Raw genomic sequence first — 20,221 nt, 5'->3', positions numbered from 1 at the left:
TAGTTGGTAATAGGCCTATTGAAATACTTAGCATCACGCTTGCTATTTTGTATGATATAAAAATGCGCTAGAATCAAGGAAGTTAAGTATTTGACAATCATATTGAAATTGATAAAATATATAATTGCATGTAGTCATTATAGTGCTCCTCATCAAGGCTAATAATGAAGTTCTATTCATCCCAAATGGCACCACTCATCTTTGTAAGTTTACTAATCTTTTGAAACTTATTGTATCATATCTTTAAATGATTTCTAATATGATCCCTCGTGAGTGTTGTCGAGAATTTTTCATTCACAAATTTAAACATGTGTATCTCATTGCATGTGCTAGAGCTGTGAATGGAAAATTCTCGATAACACTCATGGGAGATCAGATTAATAATTATTTAAAGACATGACACAAGAAGTTTCAAAAGATCAGTAGATTTAAAAGGTGAGTGGTGCCATTTGGGATGAAAAGAACTTATTAGCCTTGATGAGGATCATTACAATGATAGCATGCATATATATATATATATATATATATATATATATATATATATATATATATATATATATATTACCAACTTTAATACGATTGTCAAATGCCCGACTTTCTTGATTCTAATGCGTCTATATATTATGGTAGAATAACAACAAGAGTGATGAGTATTTCAATATGACTATTGTTAACTATGGTGAGATATTTGCCATACTTGGTAACACCATAGCTACAGTAAATTTTGTAAAAGACTCAAGCTCAGTTCTTGGCAATGAAGATGTTAAAAGTACAGAAAATGAAGTGAATGATGATCCTACTGTAACAGATCATGATTAAAGATTTTCTGCCAGCAAGCCAAAAAGACAAAGTACAAATGAACATGATGATGAAGATTTGGTTGGTGAATTTGACATAGCTAATGATAAACTAGAAAACACAATAATAAAGTCTAGCACAATTGATAATGAATTGTCTAGTGATCTATGGAACAACTTGAATAGTCTTGTAGGTTTTGAGCAACATCACATATATTTCTACTATCATTATTTATCTGTCAATACTCATATTGCTAATATTGCTAGTGCTTTCAATGGTCTTCCATTTGCCAACAAACTTGATTGGGTTACTATGTACATCAGTGAGAAGTTTTTCGCCGCTATGTAGGATATATTATCTTGATGGAAAGATTGGTTATTTTGATATTATGAACTATGTGTACCCTCTCATTTAGGTTTATGTGTCAACCATTAATTTTGTGATAAGTGTAAGACTATGTGATGTACTTGTATGGAAGATCAACAACTGTCTACTATTATATGATAATTTGAATTGCAAAATATGTAAACTTTATTTTTATTTGAATGTCGACTTGTCATTTGTATGTCTCTATTTATGTGTGAAATGATATGTAATTCTATGTATTAGTTGTGGTTATAGGTAATGATGAAATGTCCATTCCATTTTTTAATGGTCAAATGCCCATTCCACAGCCTCACCAACTCACTGAGAAAAGGTAATCACGTTCAGTCATCCTACATCCATCCCTCGAATCAAACATGTGACAAGTTTATTTTATTTCATCTCATCTCTCCAACTAAACAAAAATCGGGTCCGACATAACCATCTAACCAAATAGAAAAATAAGACCAACTCATCTTGTAATCTATGGATGGATCTAACCCATCCCCTCTTGTTCATGAACCAAACACATCTTTAATAAATTTTATGAATAATTGGATTCCTCCAACGTGTATCAAGATGGTGAAATTCAATTCAGTCCATGCTTATGTAGATCAACAAAATCTCAGCCTCAGATGACAATATATGGCATAAAAAAAATCAAGTTTGACTCAAATATGCATGAACGAGCTGGTAAAAAATGGCAGAGTGCGCCAGATTCGTCGGCTGAACTGGCCATTTCTTCCAAGTTTCCAGTTGATTAAAAATCGTGTTTTGCAGGATTGAATTAATATGGAAAGAAAAACGAATTACGTGAGCCTCGTGGTTTCAGCCTGGCAATTTTTAGATCGAAGGCTTTGCAACAGCCTGTTCTGCTTTTCATAGAGAGAGAAAAAAAAGAGACTCATTGTCCATTTGATGTATACGTGGCAGCAAGTCAACTTGAACTCTATTATTTCAGTTTTAATAATTAAGTTCTGAATTAATTTTGGGATTTGAGTTCTCCTGGCAACTCACTGGCCTGCAGGTTATAGTCATAAAGTATAATATTACCACGTCGCCAAGTGCTTAATTCCAAAATCATGGGCACTACACACATCAGATACAATATACTCCACAAGAATTTCATAGGGATTTTTACAGGAAAAGTGTTATTACATTAAAGTTTGAGATGGGAGATGAAGAAAGATGATGCATTGGACCTTCAAAGAAAATCAAAACCAATTGGTCTGATCTCATGTTTGAAATCCTCTAAAAAGTGAAGGAAAGGAAGGATTCATATCACTACCGCATGCAAATTCGCTTGTCGGAGACGGCCAGAATGAGTCTTCACAAGAGGCTGGGTGGTCATCTGGGCTGAGTAGCTTATGTTTTTTGGTAGGCTTCATCCTATAAATTTTGGGACAATTGCTCTATTGGCCTGGTTTTGAAGCATAACTAACAAAATAACCTTAACTTTTTTCCCTTTGCTCATTTGACCATCTTTTTTCAAAAAAGAACCATCTATCTGACCCTATTCTATTAATCCATACTGATGGTGTTAATAGAGCTAAAAAATACCACAAATGCCCTAGCCCATTTGACCCTGATTTATTATGTGAATTCGGATAAGATTTGTTCATTTGTAAATAATTGCCCCATAAATTTTCTATGAAATCCCTTATTCCAAATGAGTTCTAGGGTGACATCAATCAAACAGAACTAATTGGGGGTAAAGTCCACTGACAATACCTAAATTTGTAATGTGATGTCATCCTGGTCATTAAACTTTGAAATGCATATCTAAACACATAATCTTGTTAAATATAATACACAGGTTCAGAAGTTCTTAGAGCATCTTAGACTCTCTATTAGTCTCTCCAAGTTAAATTTTAACTATTCAAGACAAAAAGGAAGCTCCAATAGACTGGCAAACTGGATGGCCAAACCATACGGCTGGCCAAATGCCCTCCCTCGCGCCTAGATTTGGCCAACCAAAAGTCCTTGCCAAATAGTGGGCCCACATGCTATTTCTTTTCTACAAGCTGCAACTATTTCTTTTCTATACACTACAGTCGTCGATGTTGTTGCCGGGTCGTCGTCGAGAGCTGCCGGCGTCGCCGAAGCCTCGCCATCCCCTGAAGTCGTCCGCCGCCGGCGCCGCCGAAGCCCCTCGAAGCGTACCACACAGACGAAGCTCGCCACCGCCACCGCCAGATCCGACGCCTCCATTGCGTGCCGTCACTAGAGGGGGGAGAGGGAGAGGCCGGCGGAGGACGGGGCGCGATGCCAGTGCCCTATCTATGCCCTTGCTCCACCATGGATGCTTGCCGCGGCCACCTTCGCTGACCTGTGCTGCCGCCTGGTTGAGCTTGGCCGCGTCGCTGCCTTCCGCATGGCCACGACGGGCCACGCCGCCGCCTTCCGCCGCCCTGTGATGCGCCTTCCGCCTCCCCACGCTTGCCCGCTGCGGTGCTGCGCCGCCTCCATACACCGCCCCGACGCCTTCCCGCACCGCTGCCTGCGGCCTGCCTCAGCGAAAGAAAAGGAAAGAGAAAGAGAAAAAAGAAAGAGGGAGAGAGAGAAAAAGAAGAGGATGACATGTGAGGTCCTAATGTCATAGACTCAGAATAGAGATGATGGATGAAAAGACTGTTAGAGTAAAAAATGAATTTGACTTGCCAAATGAAATAGAGAGTGGCAAAATATACATTTGGAGAGTTAAATTTGGTCATGCTGTTGGAGATGCTCTTAGTACCTTTTTAATTAATGACATGGTAGATGGCTTGCTACCATGACTTTCCATGTGGACTGCCCACAGACACATAGAGCTAGGCAGATGTTCGATCCGCTTGTGAAAATAAGTTTTGACCGTCTACAACAATTGATTCTATAGTAGTGACTTTCTCTCATCGCCCTACTCTCTCTGCCACAACGGTGTCTAAGCAGAGGAGAGTAATTTCATCACGGAAAATGGGTCATCTACTGATGCACAAGAGATTAGTGAGAGAATCTGGTGCGAGAGGAATCACCGTGTGTTCCAGCGAAAAGGACTAAACCTGGAACAAATTCTGAGCAAGATCAAGGACTAGATAAGCATCTGGAAGGCTTGTGGGACAAAATTTCCATGAGATAAAACTTGCAATGTAAAGAGCGAGGGCACTCCTGGAGAGCCCTACCCGTTCTGGGTTGTAAATTTCTTACTCCTCTCTTAATATAGCACCAGCCATGGCTGGCTTCGGTTAAAATAAAAGATTAGTGAGAGAATATATTCTCTGTGGAAGCCCATTATTAGCAGCTACATGTATTGGTACACCAAAGAGGTGCGTAGCACCTTTGGGCTTGTATGATACATTTAACAAGATTAAGAATGCGTATGTAGCACTTTTGGGCTTATGTCATACATTTAACAAGATTGGAAGGCTGGATCACTATTTTGAAGTTTACGAACCGAGATGATACCAAGCTACTACCTCCGTTTCATATTGTAAGTCTTTCTAGCCTTACCTAAATTCATTCATTGATGGATGTATATAATTTATATATGTGTCTAGATTCATTAGTATCCTTATGAATCTAAGCAATGCTAGAAAGACTTACATTGCGAAACGGAGACAGTAATATTTAAGGATTGCAAGTATAGTTTACTCTAGTGAATATTCTTAATGCGTTAGACTGGCGAACACTAGCTTGGAAATCCCATTTTCAACCAGAAAGGGTGCGGATGATTTGCTTAATTTTGGTACCATTTTGAATACGCATTTGTATACAACACTCCCATTCAAATTACAGTAAAAATTTGACAGTAATTAATTAAGCAATTTTGCACACACACTGACAGCAATAACACATACGCATTTGACAGTAGGAACCTGAGATTGAGATCAGAATACAACACTGAAAATTATCAGAAAGGAACACACACACGCACACCAGCCGTCGCTTGCAAGTGTAGTAGTTGGTGTGATTTGCTGATATATGCTGGATTATCTCTAGTTGCATGCGGTTTCCGTACGTAGTAGCAAGCCAGTAGTCGGCGTGCGCCATCGTCGTCCTCCTCATCACCAATCATCGTCGTCCTTCTTCCACCTCTGCAAAGCTCGCCACCACCAGATCTTCCACCTACAACCGTATCATCATATACACATGCAATAGAGTATAAATAAAACTTAATTGCCGTAGACGAAAACACGTTTTTGCAAATGAAAAATAATTTGCAGGTAAAACTTTTACAGACGTGTTCATAGTGACTCAAAAGCGAAAGTTGTAAAAAACATGATGAAAAAACCATAAATTCAAGCCTAAAATTAAATTCAAAAACTTAAATTTTGGCTATAAGCAGTGTTAACTGCGAAACGATGGGAGGCATAGGAATCAGCCATTGTCACTGTTGATGCAGATCAACAGTAGAAATCCCCTCTCTAAAATTTTATATCAAAGATGAACAGAAAGAAAGGGGGCTGAAACTCTATACAATTTGTTCAGACTGCTCTAACATAGTTTGCGTTTGCTAGATCCGTCGCTGCTTTTGTTTTGCATGCAGGAGCAGCTAGCAATGGCGAGCGGCGCCATGGCCGGCCATGTGCATGTATATACCTCCTCTTGATGTTATCCAAATGGCCGTCCTGATGTCGTGGCTTGCAGATCTGTCGCTGCGTGGAAGACGCAGAAGAAGAGGAGGAGACACACCAGCAGCAGGCCAGCGCCATGGGCTGGCTAGCTAGCTAGGTTTGCAGCTTCAAAGACTAGATCGACTTGTTTTGTTTTGTATCGATCGGGAGGTGCTGGGTTTGGAGGATGCTGCATGGAAGGAAGGAAGGAGAAGGGACTGAATATAAAGCTGGTAAAGACAATACTTTATGACTGAATATAAAGCTGGTAAAGATATATAATACTTTATGACTGAATATGATCGATAAATAACTTCAAGTCATATTGACTGAATATTTTTGAAGGACTGAAAGTGTGTGGGTCATAAAGTTTTTGCATGGTGAGGCTGACCAGTGAATAGGACGAAGGCCGCGTTCGATGGAAGGCCGGTAAGTTAATTTACCCTGGCACGAAAAACGTAGTAATAGATTAGTACATGATTAATTAATTATTAATTATTATAAAAATATAAAATAGATTAATATGATTTTTTAAAATAACTTTGTTATAGAAATTTTTACAAAAAATATACCGTTTAACAGTTCGAAAAACGTGCGCGCAAAAAATGAGGGGGCCAAGTTAACTTAGAGGGAGTGCCGAATGCGGCCAAAGCATCCAGGAAGGCCGGATGATCCATGCCTCCGGCAGTCAACTCTTCTTTGAAGGGGAGTAGCAAACTGAAGTCCGGGGAAGGCATTTCTCGGAGCAGGAGCAAACTAGATTCTTATTAAACTATAGATATTGATTTAAGGTTGCGCATCATAAAAATATACATTTAGCAATATTTTTTTTCAGAAAACCACTTATTTAAAGTCTGCGTCATAAAACTTCAAATTTAGCGGTGAAACTATAAAAGAAACTACACGTTCAGAGCTCCACTATTGTCTCTCGTAAGTTACAAATTTCGTAGTTTTATGATAAATTGATGTTAAAGACATATTTTGTGATACACTGCTTCAAATCTATAGTTTTGCGAAAAAAAATTAGTGTTAAATTTAAAGGTTTATAATACATGCTCCTAAATCTGCAGTAGTTCTACGATTATCGTATGATCAAAGATTTATAAAATTTACTCCAAGACAAATTGACCGGCTGAAAGTCTCTTGCGATTGGCCCAGAAAAGATCTTTCAACTCCACCCTCAGTTTTGCTGATATATCGTGCAAGGAATAAGTCCAATTTACGTCCCTCAACATGATGTCGAGTCTGTATTTCATCCCTCAAGTCGAATACTAGATATCTGCACCCCTAATGTTATAGAAACCGTTCGTTGTAGGTCTCAAGCCTGTATTGACCCAAGTTGACTCATGTTTTGCTTACGTGGCACCCCTATGTTGCTTACGTGGTGCAAGGTGGGACCCACCTGTCAGGTACCGTTAGAGGAGTTAATAGACGGTGTTAGAATAGATGGAAGCATGCCCCCTATTTCTCTCTCCCCATGCTTGTTCCCTCCAAACCCTAGACCGGCGGCAAGTGGAAGAACGGAGGGATTGTAGAGGCACCGGCGAGACTTGTGGGATGGCGGCGATCGGTGTCTGGCTTGTCCATCGGTTAGTGTTTCTCCCCTTGCCTGCTCCATCCAAATCGAAGCATATATGTCACATCGATTGAACCAAACAGAGCCGACGGTGTTGTCAGCGGTGGTGAGGTAGGCAAATAATCAAACGTAAACCCAGAAATCAACGGCCTCAAATAAGAAAAAGGGAGTAATAGATAGATAGGTAGATTAATATTTATGTACACCAACAAAACCTCAGCTTCAGATCACAATATACATGAACGTAAATCCGAGATTGACTTGCATGTACATCAACGAACTGAAATTTGGTAAGATTTGGCAGAATGCGGCAGATCCGTCGGCAGAATGGGCCATTTCCCACTGCTCTCCGGCTGAGATTAAAAACCGTATAGCTAAAACCTTTGGCCGGTGAAGAAGATTTGATTAATATAGTTTGGCAGGATATCCACATTAGACGCTCATCAATATAGTGATCAAGTTGGATTAATATTCCGAAAGAAAACGAATTAGGTGAGCCTCGTGCTTTCAGCCCTGGGCTCTGACTCATGTGGCAACAAGTCAACTTGTACTCTATGAACATGACAAAAGACTGGCACATGCGACAAGAGTCACAAGCTTGTGCTGGAGCTACACAACACAAGCTATATATGCTAATGACATCAAGGAAGGTGCATTGATTCATTGATTGATCTATTATAGGGTTAATTAACCTCATTTGATTGTGAAATTTGGAATCAATTTTGAGCTTTATTAATAATCTGTTGGACTGACAAACCCACTGGCTGGTTGGCTATCTGGTTAACAGTCTCATGTGTACTCACCAATAAGGCAAACACCACATGTCCAAGCTCATGTTTACACCTCTCATGTAATGTACACGGTGCACACCATACACATACTCAATATTTTATGATTTGCTCAGGGTAATTTAAGAGAGTTCTCTGGAAGCTGAGATACAAGTATATTTGAATGGAATATGAGAGACCAAGGCTTTCATCGTCACCTTGATGGCTTAATTATCAGCTGAGTAAACAAACTTTATGGTTTTAGACTTAATTTTAAGGTGAATATGGATTTTATTTCATAATTTGTTTTCTATCATTGTCTTTAAAACATATATACTCGTTTAAAAATTAAAGGAGCAATGGTGATGGTCGGTGGTGAATTTGCCACTACCCCACCACTGATTTATATTTTTTTGGAAAGAGAAAAAGACAGTGACTAAATGGTCTATATGTCACCCGCCCCACTAACTCTCTATTTTTGTGCAAATAAAATTTTCTTTAATTAAAATTCCATTGTAACACACGGTTAATATGTTAGTGTAATAAATGAGTTATAAAAGTTTTACCAATAAATTATTTTTGATAGCTTCGTTTGTTTCTCTATGCTTAATTAGCATGCATGCAAGATACCATTTGAATGATCAATAGTTCTGGTGATATTTTTATAATTTCCTAGCAGCGGTGATAAAGTTAGAATTTCCCCACTTTATGTAATTTATCATCCATACGACTTGTTTGCCTCAGTTCCCCATTCACCATGTGAAATTGTGAACATACATGCCATATGTTTCTCAGTACTACGGTAAGGACATTTTTTTTTCTATTTATATATCTGGCCTCTTAAAATTTCCTTATGTCCTCAAATGGAAGATTGCCTGACCAATAATGTCAATTACTCACTAGTTTACCACCATATTGAATGGTTGACAACTTTAGATTCATGATAAATATATCAAATTAAGCTTCTAGGTGAACTGGCTAGTACTGGTTTACAACCATGTTTAATTGCTGACATCTTTAGATTCATGACAAATGATACATCACTTTAAGCTTTTAGGTGAAATAGCTAATACAATGACATATAGCCTAGATAGATATTGGCTAGAGCGAGCATAGGCCTTGTTTAGTTTCTAAAAACTTTTCCCAAAACCATCACATCGAATCTTAAGCGTTAAATATACATGAACATTAAAACTAATTATGCAGTTATAGAGGAAATCGTGAGATGAATCTTTTAAGCCTAATTAGGACATGATTAGCCATAAGTGCTATAGTAACCAACATGTGCTAATGATGGATTAATTAGACTCAAAAGATTCGTCTCACGGTTTCCAGGCGGTTTTTTCATTCGTGTCCAAAAACTCCTTCCGACATCCGATCAAACGTTTGACGTGATCCTTTTCCCAAAAGTTTTTGGCAACTAAACAAGACCTAGTATTGATATTGACTACAGCGAGTACAGTAGCAGACTATATGTCGATTAAAGCATATGACGAGGAGAGAAAAAGTATTGGCTCTGATGCAAGAGGTGCATTTATACATGTTCTAAACAAAATACATTAAATGAACAAGTAAAAGAAAGAGATACGAGAAAAATACTTTAGCGAATCTAGCTTATATCTAATCTATCATGCTTGGTAGCTCTGACTTAGGCTTATATCTAATAAATACCTACTTTCCCGTCCCAAAATAAATCATTCTTTTACTTTTTACCTACAATATTTGATTCTTCGTCTTATTTAAAATTTTTTATGATTAATATTTTTGTTTTTATTAAATGATAAATCATGAATAATAATTTACGTATGACTAATCTATTTTAATTCCGTAAAAGTTTTTAAATAAGATACTTAGTTAAACGTTGGACACGGAAACGGAAAGTTTGTTTTTTCTAGGGAGAGAGTTTGCTGTTAAACTTTTCTGTTAGAGAGAGACTGCACATGCGTGAGATCGACACGTACACGTATTCCACCTCGAAAGTTGAGCGATCATAGGTAGAGAGACCAACATCCCATGTGTCCTAGATGACCTACAAAATCTCTTCTTCCCCTTCCTGTGTTTTCACTCAATCTATCCATACATTTTAGTTCAGACCAGACAAACAACAAGAGGGCTGCTCGATCCATCACCAACTTTCACATAATTGAGTTCTCCCAATTCGTCCCCACCAAAAAAAAAACAAACTTTCATGAGTGGTATCGACTGAATTAAGATCGAAACACTAGCTAGCTGATGAAGAAGAAGAAGAAGAAGAAGAAGCAAATAATCATTTTCCATGGATCGATCATACATCGGCAGTCAGTGGATCAGCAGCAGCTAGCTCTGACTCTGATTGGATGGAACATAAGATGATGACAGCAGCAATCACAGTGAACTGATTGGGGTTTGGAGCACACAGAAAACTATTAAACTCCAAATCCGATCGACTATATATCTAGCTAATTAAGCAGCTAGCTGCTGGATTATTGAGTATCTAGTGGTGGTTTCCCTGGGTGTAGATGTAGTCGGTGTGCGCCATCAGCGTCCTCCTCATCAAGCACTCCTCCTCTTCTCCCCCTCCGGCGCCGTCGCACTGCTCCTCCTCCTCCGCCACCGCCGCCGCGAAGCTCGCCGCTTTCTCCTCCACCACCTGCAGTTACGTATGTGTACGTACAAAGATCAGTGAACCTCTATTAATGCCCTAAAACTCGATCAGTTTCGTCCACGGCCGTGCTCTGATCTCCGTGAACGCATGCATGCAGGGAAAGCAGAAACTAATGACGGCGGCGCCTGCCATGGCCGGCCGGGCCGGGCACGCACGTACGTACCTTGCCGCCGTGCTGCTCTTGGAGTGGCTGGCCTGATCTTGATCCGTCGACGGTCTCCTCTTGGGCTGCTTGGGAGACGCAGAGCAGGAAGAGGAGGAGAGACAGCAGCAGCAGCAGTAGAGCGGTGCTGCACCGTGGTGGCGCCATGGCCGGGCAGCTAGCTAGCTAGTACTCTCTCTTGCAGCTTCTGGTGCCTGCCTGTCCTGTTTTGGTTTGAGAAAAAGGAGAGGGTGGTGGTTGTGCGATGTGGGTTGGATTTATGGGGAGGCAGTGTGTTGGTTTGGAGTTAGGCTGTGATTATTTTTATATTTATTTTTCGGTTTCTATGCGCATGTTTTCCAAACGGATAAACAATGCGTTCTTTTTATTGAAGTTCATCGTCTCATAATTCCAAAATAAACTTTTAACTTTTATGCTAGTCAATTATATTATTTAGACTATTATGTCAGTCTCAATGCATAGTTTTATGACATAGTTACCAAGATTGTAAACTAGATAACCGAGCCAGATGAGTTTCATGGGGAATGAAATGCCTCTCTCATCTCATAAAACTCCCTCATTTAATGACTCTGCCAAATCAGCAATTTTACTGATGTGATACTCCATTTAACGTGCATGACATCCTTATAAAACATGCATTGAGACTTGCATTAGATCGCTATCATAAAATCAGAGAAACTTTAATATTTGACCATTAAACCACAACAGAGGGTGTTGGAAGGAAGAGGAAGAGACTAGAATTGAGAGTAAGAGAGAAGAAGGTAGAGGAGGAGCATAAATGTAGCGAGTTAGCTGATGACTTTGCTGTAGTTGGTGTGGGCTAGGATTCTTCAAATGATTGTTTCCTCCAACTGCTGCAGTTTGTGCGGGTGACTGCAGTTGAGATCGATCGAGCCGATTCTACACGCGTACGTGTATGAACGCACGCACGGGGAATTTAGATAGGTTTTTGGTAATTAGTTGGCAACATTAACTATTTAATAAAGGATGAATAAGATGTAGTGTCAATTTATCACTGTACAAAACAGTGAATGAATAATAAGATGCGACCTAATATAGACTATGCTTGGTTGTGATTTGGATTATAACGCAAAACAGTTTTGAAATTTAAAGTTTATTTAAAGTATGATTTTAGGTGAATTAGTCGTATGTGCTCAAGCCGGCACATACAGTTCGGGATGAAAGTGGAGCATATAGAGTGTGTTTGGTTGTCTGTACCATCATGGCTCGTATGAGATATACAAAAAAATAGTTATTTAGTTGCCTGTACAGAGAATCAGAACCAGGCTGGACTTATGCAAATTACAGCCCGTGACCAGGCTGAGGAGAGACGCTTCGGGTCGAGCTTCCCCTCTTGGCCTAGCTCGGACGATGCATCCCCACTGCATCCGCAAGTGCGAAGTGCGAAGGGAGGGAAGGGGTCGATCTGTCCCGAATCACATTTTCCCCCAGACCCCCACCACCTAGGGTTTGGCAGAAACCACGGCGCCGCCGCAACCGGACTCCGCTGCCTCGACCATCCTCCCCGCACGGCTTGGCCAGGATGCAGCCGCCTCGACCCATCTTCTGCAGCCGCCACCTCAGACCTCCTCCCGCCGCCACCTGCAAGGGTAGATGCAGGAGCAGATGCAAGAGTAGGGCAGCTAGGGCTGCAGCCCTACTCCTGATTCTAAATATGCGATAAAATTATATTTTAAAACTTCAAAAACTAGAAGATAAAGATAAAATTATATAAATTCAACTAATTAAGCCCTATGTTTGAAAAAATTCTGGCTCCACCACTGGCCGCCTGCGAGTCAGCCAGGCCGGCGCGCCCCGAATCTCCTCTCACCGGCGTCGCCTTGAACCTCCTCCCGACGGCGCCGGGTCCAGCCTACCCCCGCGCCGCCTGTGAGTTGGCCGGACGCCGCCATCGCCTCCAACCTCCTCCCACCGCCGCCTCGCCGTCGTCCCGCCGCCCTGGACTGCGGCTCGGCCAGGCCAGCGCCACGAAGCTGCTCCCGCTGGTGCCACCTTCGACCTCCTGCGACTAGGCGGCTACTGGTATAATTTCGTTCATAGTTTTTTCATCCGTAGTTAGGTGATTTTGTTGCATGTTTATCTGATTGGAGGGTTGTTCATGTGATTGTTCTATATCATGCTTCTGAATGAAATATTTTGTGCCACCTAATATTTTATTTATAAGCCCAAGAATGACATATATCATGCTTCTGAATCCTGAACTGTGATTTCTACAAGCACAGTATATAGGTGCTATGAATAATTTATCATGCTTCTGAATAATTTATCAAGCATATTATTTATCATGCTTCTGAATAATTTTTTTTTTTGAAATTGGAAATCCAGTTTACTCATTACAGATATGAATATAGGATGTAAGCACATTATTTATCATGCTTATGAATATAGGAAATCCAGTTCTAACCCCAGCAGAGATCAAGGATTTCTTGGAAGAGGTGGAGTAAATTGTCTGTTGACACTTAGCACTTCGCTGTTCTGAAGAAGAAAAGTAACATTTGCGAATCGTCGTCATGAAGCTTGTCTCTTATCGTTTGTCATTTAAACATATTGTAAACTGATTTGCTTCAGTGACATGCACGACATTTGAATCCATGTAATCAGTGTTGGGTTTATACATACTCCAAAAGAATATGTGGATTGGCCATTGTGATCTGTCCATGTAATTGTTGAGTTTATATATATGGCTACATGGGATCTGTCTACTGTGCAAAACATGTGGATTATATGTTTTCTTCTATTGGAGTGATATATGCCCTGTGTGGAGTCATGCCAATTTTATTGTGAGATTTCTGACAAGGAGATGCATAACCATTTCCTAATTACTGTCACCACAAGCCTTCCTATAGGTCATTCAAACCTGGTAAAAACCACTATTAAGCCGATCTATGGGAAATGCGTACTAATCAAGAAGTGTTAATCAACCGATCTATGGGAAATGCATGTTAGTTTAAAAAATAAATTTAAATAAATTTCACAATTTGATCACTGGAGCTTTATTTTTTCACTAGAGTCAATCATGTGGCAACCTCACCATTCCTATTAAGAGGTCACTGCACTCTGGGTCCAAACATCTAACCAAACACTATCTCTTACATACAACCAAGTGGGTGGAGGAGATTTGCAGGAGAGCATAAGCCGGCGTTTCTTTTGGAGAACAGAAAATGAATTGGATGCAGGGAGTGGGCAAGGCACAGGCAGCATCAGATCTACTATCTTAATGCTGGAACTTTTGGGCATTTTGCCCCCTTTGGTCCTTCTGGTCGATTTGGTCCTTTCTATGAGGAAACCCAGCAATTCTGAGATGATACCAGAACACTGGAAAGTTAGAACATTCACAAAGAGAGAAGTAATCGAGTTCACAGAGAACTACTCGTGCCCAATTGGTAAAGGTTGGTCATCTGATATCTACAAAGGAACACTTGAGGACAACACACTGGTGGCCGTGATGAAGTCCCGTGAGGCGAATGAGGATCAGAGGAAGGATTTCAGCAATGCAGCAATGGTGCAGTCTCAGATCATCCACAAGAACATCATTAGGCTTTTAGGCTATTGCTTGGAGGATGAGATCTCAGTCCTGGTCTATGAGTATGCTGCTAAAGGGAATCTCTCTGCCATTCTGCACAGCGAAGAACACTTCCCACTGGAATCACGTCTGAAGATTGCAGTTAGGACTGCAGAAGCATTAGTGTACAATCATTCTTGCGTCATCCGACACGGTCATGTTACGACAACCAATATCCGACACGGTTCTGTTACGACACCAAATATACTTATAGACAGTAATTTTGTGCCGAAGCTAGCAGGTTTTTCACTCTTGAGGAGCTCCATTAGGGACAACGATGGTTCATCACATTTTGGTTCTGACAATCTGAACTACTTTGATCCAATTTTTCCAAAGTATGGGATACTGACAGTCAAAACCGATGTGTACAGCTTCGGCCTTGTCCTCTTGGAACTCATTAGCAGGGAGAAACCAGTTTATCAAGAGGGCGAGAATCGCCTCGTCTCTAGATTCACAAGAGCTTACGACACAGATGGAACAGGAGAAGCAATGTTCGATGAGAGAATCACAACACAAGAAAACGTCCCTGTCCTTGACGATATTGGGAGGCTGGCATTGAGATGCACCAGTTCAGAAACGAACGCTAGGCCAACAATGAGCGAAGTGGCTGGACGCCTTGAGATGATCAGGAGCTCTTGGCAACGGAGGAGGATGGCCATGGGAGCTACGAGACGTTAAACTGAAGCCGAAGCTGCAAAGACACTCTGTCGGTTCCGTGATCAGAGATTCACCTGGAGTTTTTCCCACGAGAGATCGTGTGCATATATATATTGTGTGAAAATTTATATTTTCTGAAGAAAAGAAAATGTATAATATGATTGTTGGTTACATTGCGTACAGTTACATATACTTGAAGGGATGTTGGGTTATTGTCATTGGAACATTACATGTACACTAGCACATTGCCCGTTGCAACGGTATTTAATTTAAAAAATATATATCATAACATGTTATTAACATTATTTTTTTTATGTGTCATATTCTAATTATTACATATATTTGTTATTGATATATGGGTCTATTAATTTCACGGTTCTGTTCTTCTCATAATAAGTAGAGTCATCAGTGGGAACAGTTAATATATAGAATCCACCATTATTTTTCTTTAAAAAATAGTGTATAGATAAAAAAAGGGTTGGTGATGGTGGTGATAGACTAGCAATGTTTACGGTAGTATAGAAATATGATTGTTGGTTACATTGATCTGGCTTTCATTTTTTTTTGGTTGTGTGCACGAGGTTCAGACACAAGGTGCCATGTAAATATTTTTCGGTACTCTAAAAAAATTGATTGTTCTCCGCGCTGGGATGTTGCATTATTTATTGCCAATCAATCAGAACCAACTTATAAGTGTAATTATAATTGGTTGCAGAGGCAGTAGGAACGTCCAATGCTGTTGGTTTCTCCCGTTTCATAATTGATCATGGCTTCTTCCATCAATAATTTGGTTGGTTGCGCTGCATTTTCGTTTGTCGCCAGCTAGGCAGAAATCAATTCCTTTTAGAAAAATTGTATTCATTTTTTATTTGACACCGTTAACATTTGAGTTGATGTTTGACCATTCATCTTATTAAAAAAAATTACATAAATTAATTATTTTGTTATGATTTAATTTACTACTAAATACTCTTTATGCATGAGTTATAATTCTATATATTTAAAGAAATTAATAAGACAAATTTTAATAGTTAACGGTATCGAATAAATAAACGGACGCGGGTAACAAATGTCGTCCACAAGTGCTTCATGATACGTGTGCCACCAATGAGAGCACGTTTCCAGAAATATACTATCGCCGTCACTGTTCCCGTTAATTTCATCCGTTAGCCTAACCTTTTAGTTATTTATTTATTTTTCAAAAATGCCGTCGATGGCTGTTCTTAGAATCCTTCTTCTTTTGAACCCATCATCTGCTGGTTTTTCGTTCTATATATATTCCATTGGAGACTTGATTGACCAATTCACATATATGAAGCTGCCCAGTCTGTGTTGGTTGATTTATCGGTTAGCCGATATTTAGGAAAGGATATAACCACCGTAATCCTATCCGTAATCCATCTCTAACTCTGAAATTCGTAACCCTTATGGGCTGTAACTGCGATCGGTGGTTACGGGTCAGAATCAGATTAGGAAAAGCCCCCGAGGCCCACCAGTGCTATATAAAAGAAGAGGAGCCCACGGGGACGCTCGTGTCGCTTATTCTCTAAACCAAAAATTCGAAATCAAGCTCTCCCGATCAGAGAAGCGCTGGAAGGGTTTCGTGCGGCAATTCCAGGGCAGTGCCGTTGGAGACCCGAAGGTCGGAGATTCAAATCAGGTCACCGGCGACCTAATCTTGCCGGAGACGAAGGAAAGAAGACGGAATTGAGGAAAAGAAAAGAAGGGAATCAGATGGCTTCATCTGCAGGTTTATTTAGTTTTCCGCATTTGAATTAATCGGTGATCATGTGCTGATTAGGGTTTAAATTCGTAATCTATTGTTTATGATTGAGTTGAATTATCTAACATTGTGGTATCAGAGCAATCCTAATCGGATTTGATCCCATCACTGATTGATTATGAATCAATTGATTGTTTTTCGGCCTGTTAATTAATCTAATCGGTGAAGGATTCGAGTTAGCTGCATACACTGTTGTTGATTCGAATTCCAAACCGAGAAATCAAAACCTCAAACCCTAGATCAAATTACAGTCAACCAATCTATTCGATTCGGCTTCGGATTGAAGAAAGCTCACCGGAGCAATGCCGGTCGTCGCCATCGCCGTCGGGTGGGCTTCGCCCATCCGTGCGTGCGCCGGTGCCGCCGCTATTTGCGCCGGGGATCGGGCGCCATCCGCCGCCGCCGCCGAGCGGGCTTCGACCCGTGCATGGCACGCGCGCGTGCGTGGTTGCCGCGCGCCGGCGCAAGGGCGCTGCCGCTCCGCTCTCCTCCTCCGGCCACGTCGGCTCCGCCGCACGTGCGCCGTCACCGTCGCCGGACCTCCGTACCGACGGGAAACGGCCGGCTTGGGCGCCGCTGCCTTCGGGCGCGTTCGCCCCCCCAGCCGACGGGCGACGGACGTGCGCCCTCCCCGCCGGACCGCCGCCGCCATCCAGCGCCGGGCGCTCGCCGCCCGCCGCCAGAGAAAGAGGAGAGAGAGAGGAGTCCGAAGAGGAAAAACGGGGGCAAGGGTTAGGGTTAGCCTCGCCGCGCCGGATCTCGGCCACTGATTTCGATCGGACGGCCACGATTAGCCCCTTACTCACTCCTGGGCCGCCGCCATCATAAGGGCCGTCGGCGCTCATGGGCCGACTCGGCCGTGTGGGCCGGTGCCCCTACGCGCACGCTGCCTAATGGGCCGGCCTCTCGTGGGCCGGCCCGATAAATGGACAGGCTAAAAAAAAAACAAAAAAAAACAAAAAAATGATTTTTTTTATTCCATAAATTAGTTTATACCTTGTTATGGGCTGTTTAAAAAAAAAATTTTAAAATATATTTTATTGCTCAGAAAATTATTTCTAGTCAAATGGAACCAACGGGAAGTTTGCTAGAAAGAATTTATGATGTGAAGTTATTTATTGACCAACGTTATTTATGATTTCATGTCAATTTAAATTTGATTAATTCTTCCTTGATTATTTTTGCCCAACGGTGATATAATTAAGGATTTATTTTATTTTTCTAAGTCTTTTCTGCCCAACGGTGATTAGATTTGGAGAAGTATTATACACATATTATTTTATTTTGATCAAATGTTTTATAGTATAAATTGTCATCTGCAGCTTTGTCACAGCTCAAAAGGATTGAGCCACTTGATGGGGCTAATTATGCTGAATGGAAAAACAACATGCTCCTGAATTTGGGGCTGTTGGAAAATGATCTCGCACTTAGAGAGGATCCACCCGTGGAGCCAAAATTAGCTGACTTCATGGATGAGAATGATGAGGAATACACTAATCTCAAGTGGGCTTACGATGAAAAGTGGCCCGCTTGGGAGAAATCAAACAGAGTGTCCCTAATGTACATCAAGAGCAACATCTCTCCTTCTATTATAGGGGGGATTGCTGACTCTGACAATGTTAAGACGTACCTGGCAAACATTGAATCGAACTACAAGGCGTGTACCAAAACCTATGCCAGTACTCTTATCATGAAAATGGGCTCTTCTGTCTATGATGGAAAGAAAGGCATCCGACAACACATCATGGAAATGTCACACATGGCTCATCAACTAAAAACGATGGACATGGAAATTTCGGAAGCCTATCTTGTCCATTTCATCCTGAACTCTCTAAACTCTGATTATGATCCATTCAAAATTCATTACAATACTCAAAGAGAAAAGTGGACCATTTCAGAGCTTATCTCCCATGCAGTGGAAGAGGAAGAGCGTCAAAAGGCCAAAAGGCAGAAACACATTGACCAGCTCAACCTCGTCAACTCTAAGGGCAAGAGGAAGTTCCATCAAGAAGAAGCCTCTGGATCAAAGAAAAAGGGCAAGCCACCTCATCCTCCGAAACAAGGAGGGAGTAAGGCTGCGCAATCAACTGCTCAACCTTTAGCTGGGCCGAAATTCAAGAATCCTCACTGCACTTTCTGTGACAGTGATGGACATTGGCACAAAGACTGCCCCCGCTTCAAGGAGTGGTTGGCCCGTAAAGGTATAAATGAAATTAATGAAATTTCCAACGTTAATGAATCCCTATATATTGAGTTTTCCCGGAATTCTTGGTGGGTTGACTCAGGTGCCACTGTGCATGTGACTAATTCATTGCAGGGATTGAATGGCGTCCAGACGCTAAGAAAAGGGGAGCACATCCTAAGAGTAGCTGATGGAGCAGAGATTGAAGTGGAGGCTGTTGGAGACCTCGCACTCAAGCTTCCCAGTGGCTACAATTTAATACTTAATAATGTCTTAGTTGCTCCTTCCGTTAAAAGAAATCTTATTTCAGTCAGAGTCCTAGCAGAGTCAGGATATGACTGTTATTTTTCCAAGAGAACTTGTTACATTAAGCATCTAAATAAAGTAATTGGTCTTGCCTTCGTGCGAGACAAACTATACTTGCTCTCTTTGGATCATACTGTGATGAATGTCATAAATGCCTGCAATGATAAAAATGAGACTTCATCGAAATTGTGGCACTGTCGCTTAGGCCACATTTCTAGGGGGAGAATCGAACGTCTCATTAAAGAAGAATTATTACTCCCCTTAGATTTTTCTGACACTGATCATTGCATAGATTGCGTTAAAGGAAAATTTGCTAAATCAATTAAGAAAGGAGCCACTAGGAGCACGAGTCCACTAGAAATAATTCACACTGATATTTGTGGACCATTCCCAGTGACATCTGTAGATGGTTTTGATTCATTCATTACATTTACGGATGATTACTCCCGTTATGGATATATTTACCCCATAAGCGATCGTTCTGAATCTCTCGAAAAATTCAAAATATTCAAAGCAGAAGTTGAAAACCAGCACAACGCGAAAATTAAAATAGTGAGATCAGACCGTGGTGGTGAGTACTATGGGAAACATGCTCCATTTGGGCAAAGTCCTGGTCCATTTGCTCAATATCTTCAGATTCATGGGATTATTGCACAATATTCCATGCCTGGGGAGCCTCAACAAAATGGAGTGGCAGAAAGACGCAACCGCACACTCATGGAAATGGTGCGGAGCATGCTTAGTCACTCCAACTTATCAAATAAATTATGGATTGAGGCATTAAAAACGGCTGCACACATACTAAACAGA

At 41.0% G+C, this 20,221-nt stretch overlaps 3 protein-coding genes across 4 annotated transcripts; 2 read left to right on the top strand and 1 right to left on the bottom strand.

Moving 5' to 3' along the window:
• Window positions 1–10,181: 10,181 nt before the first annotated feature.
• On the bottom strand, window positions 10,182–11,118 carry LOC107305285 (phytosulfokines-like). The gene is made up of 2 exons (XM_015842433.2): window positions 10,901–11,118; window positions 10,182–10,722 (listed from the first exon to the last, which is right to left on the bottom strand). The coding sequence occupies exons 1-2, from the start codon at window positions 11,045–11,047 to the stop codon at window positions 10,567–10,569; spliced, it is 303 nt and encodes a 100-aa protein (XP_015697919.1). The 5' UTR covers window positions 11,048–11,118; the 3' UTR covers window positions 10,182–10,566.
• A 3,104-nt stretch (window positions 11,119–14,222) lies between these two features.
• LOC102719059 (putative wall-associated receptor kinase-like 16) lies at window positions 14,223–15,161 on the top strand. The gene has a single exon (XM_006663463.2). It carries the CDS (start codon window positions 14,223–14,225, stop codon window positions 15,159–15,161), a length of 939 nt encoding a protein of 312 aa, XP_006663526.2.
• A 1,566-nt stretch (window positions 15,162–16,727) lies between these two features.
• LOC121055795 lies at window positions 16,728–19,427 on the top strand. 2 transcript variants are annotated; one of them, XM_040529064.1, is made up of 3 exons: window positions 16,728–16,890; window positions 18,840–19,124; window positions 19,241–19,427. In XM_040529064.1, exons 1-3 carry the CDS (start codon window positions 16,875–16,877, stop codon window positions 19,294–19,296), a joined length of 357 nt encoding a protein of 118 aa, XP_040384998.1. In that variant the 5' UTR covers window positions 16,728–16,874; the 3' UTR covers window positions 19,297–19,427. The 2 variants fall into 2 exon arrangements, with proteins under 2 accessions (XP_040384998.1, XP_040384997.1); XM_040529063.1 differs by having other exon boundaries at window positions 18,246–19,124.
• The last annotated feature ends 794 nt before the right edge of the window (window positions 19,428–20,221 follow it).

The sequence above is a fragment of the Oryza brachyantha genome, chromosome 11 (genome assembly GCF_000231095.2).
Source record: "Oryza brachyantha chromosome 11, ObraRS2, whole genome shotgun sequence".
Classification (NCBI taxonomy): Eukaryota; Viridiplantae; Streptophyta; class Magnoliopsida; order Poales; family Poaceae; genus Oryza; species Oryza brachyantha.
Note: the sequence above shows the minus strand (reverse complement) of the source record. Positions and strands in the feature narration are given on the sequence as shown.

Excerpts from the sequence above, each read along its gene's own strand:
- LOC107305285 (XM_015842433.2), bottom strand. The coding sequence starts at position 11,047 with ATGGCGCCACCACGGTGCAGCACCGCTCTACTGCTGCTGCTGCTGTCT. Across the intron at positions 10,723-10,900 it reads AAGAGCAGCACGGCGGCAAG|GTGGTGGAGGAGAAAGCGGC; the intron begins GTACGTACGTGC and ends ACGTAACTGCAG.
- LOC102719059 (XM_006663463.2), top strand. The coding sequence starts at position 14,223 with ATGATACCAGAACACTGGAAAGTTAGAACATTCACAAAGAGAGAAGTA.
- LOC121055795 (XM_040529063.1), top strand. Across the intron at positions 19,125-19,240 it reads GGAGTGGTTGGCCCGTAAAG|GGATTGAATGGCGTCCAGAC; the intron begins GTATAAATGAAA and ends AATTCATTGCAG.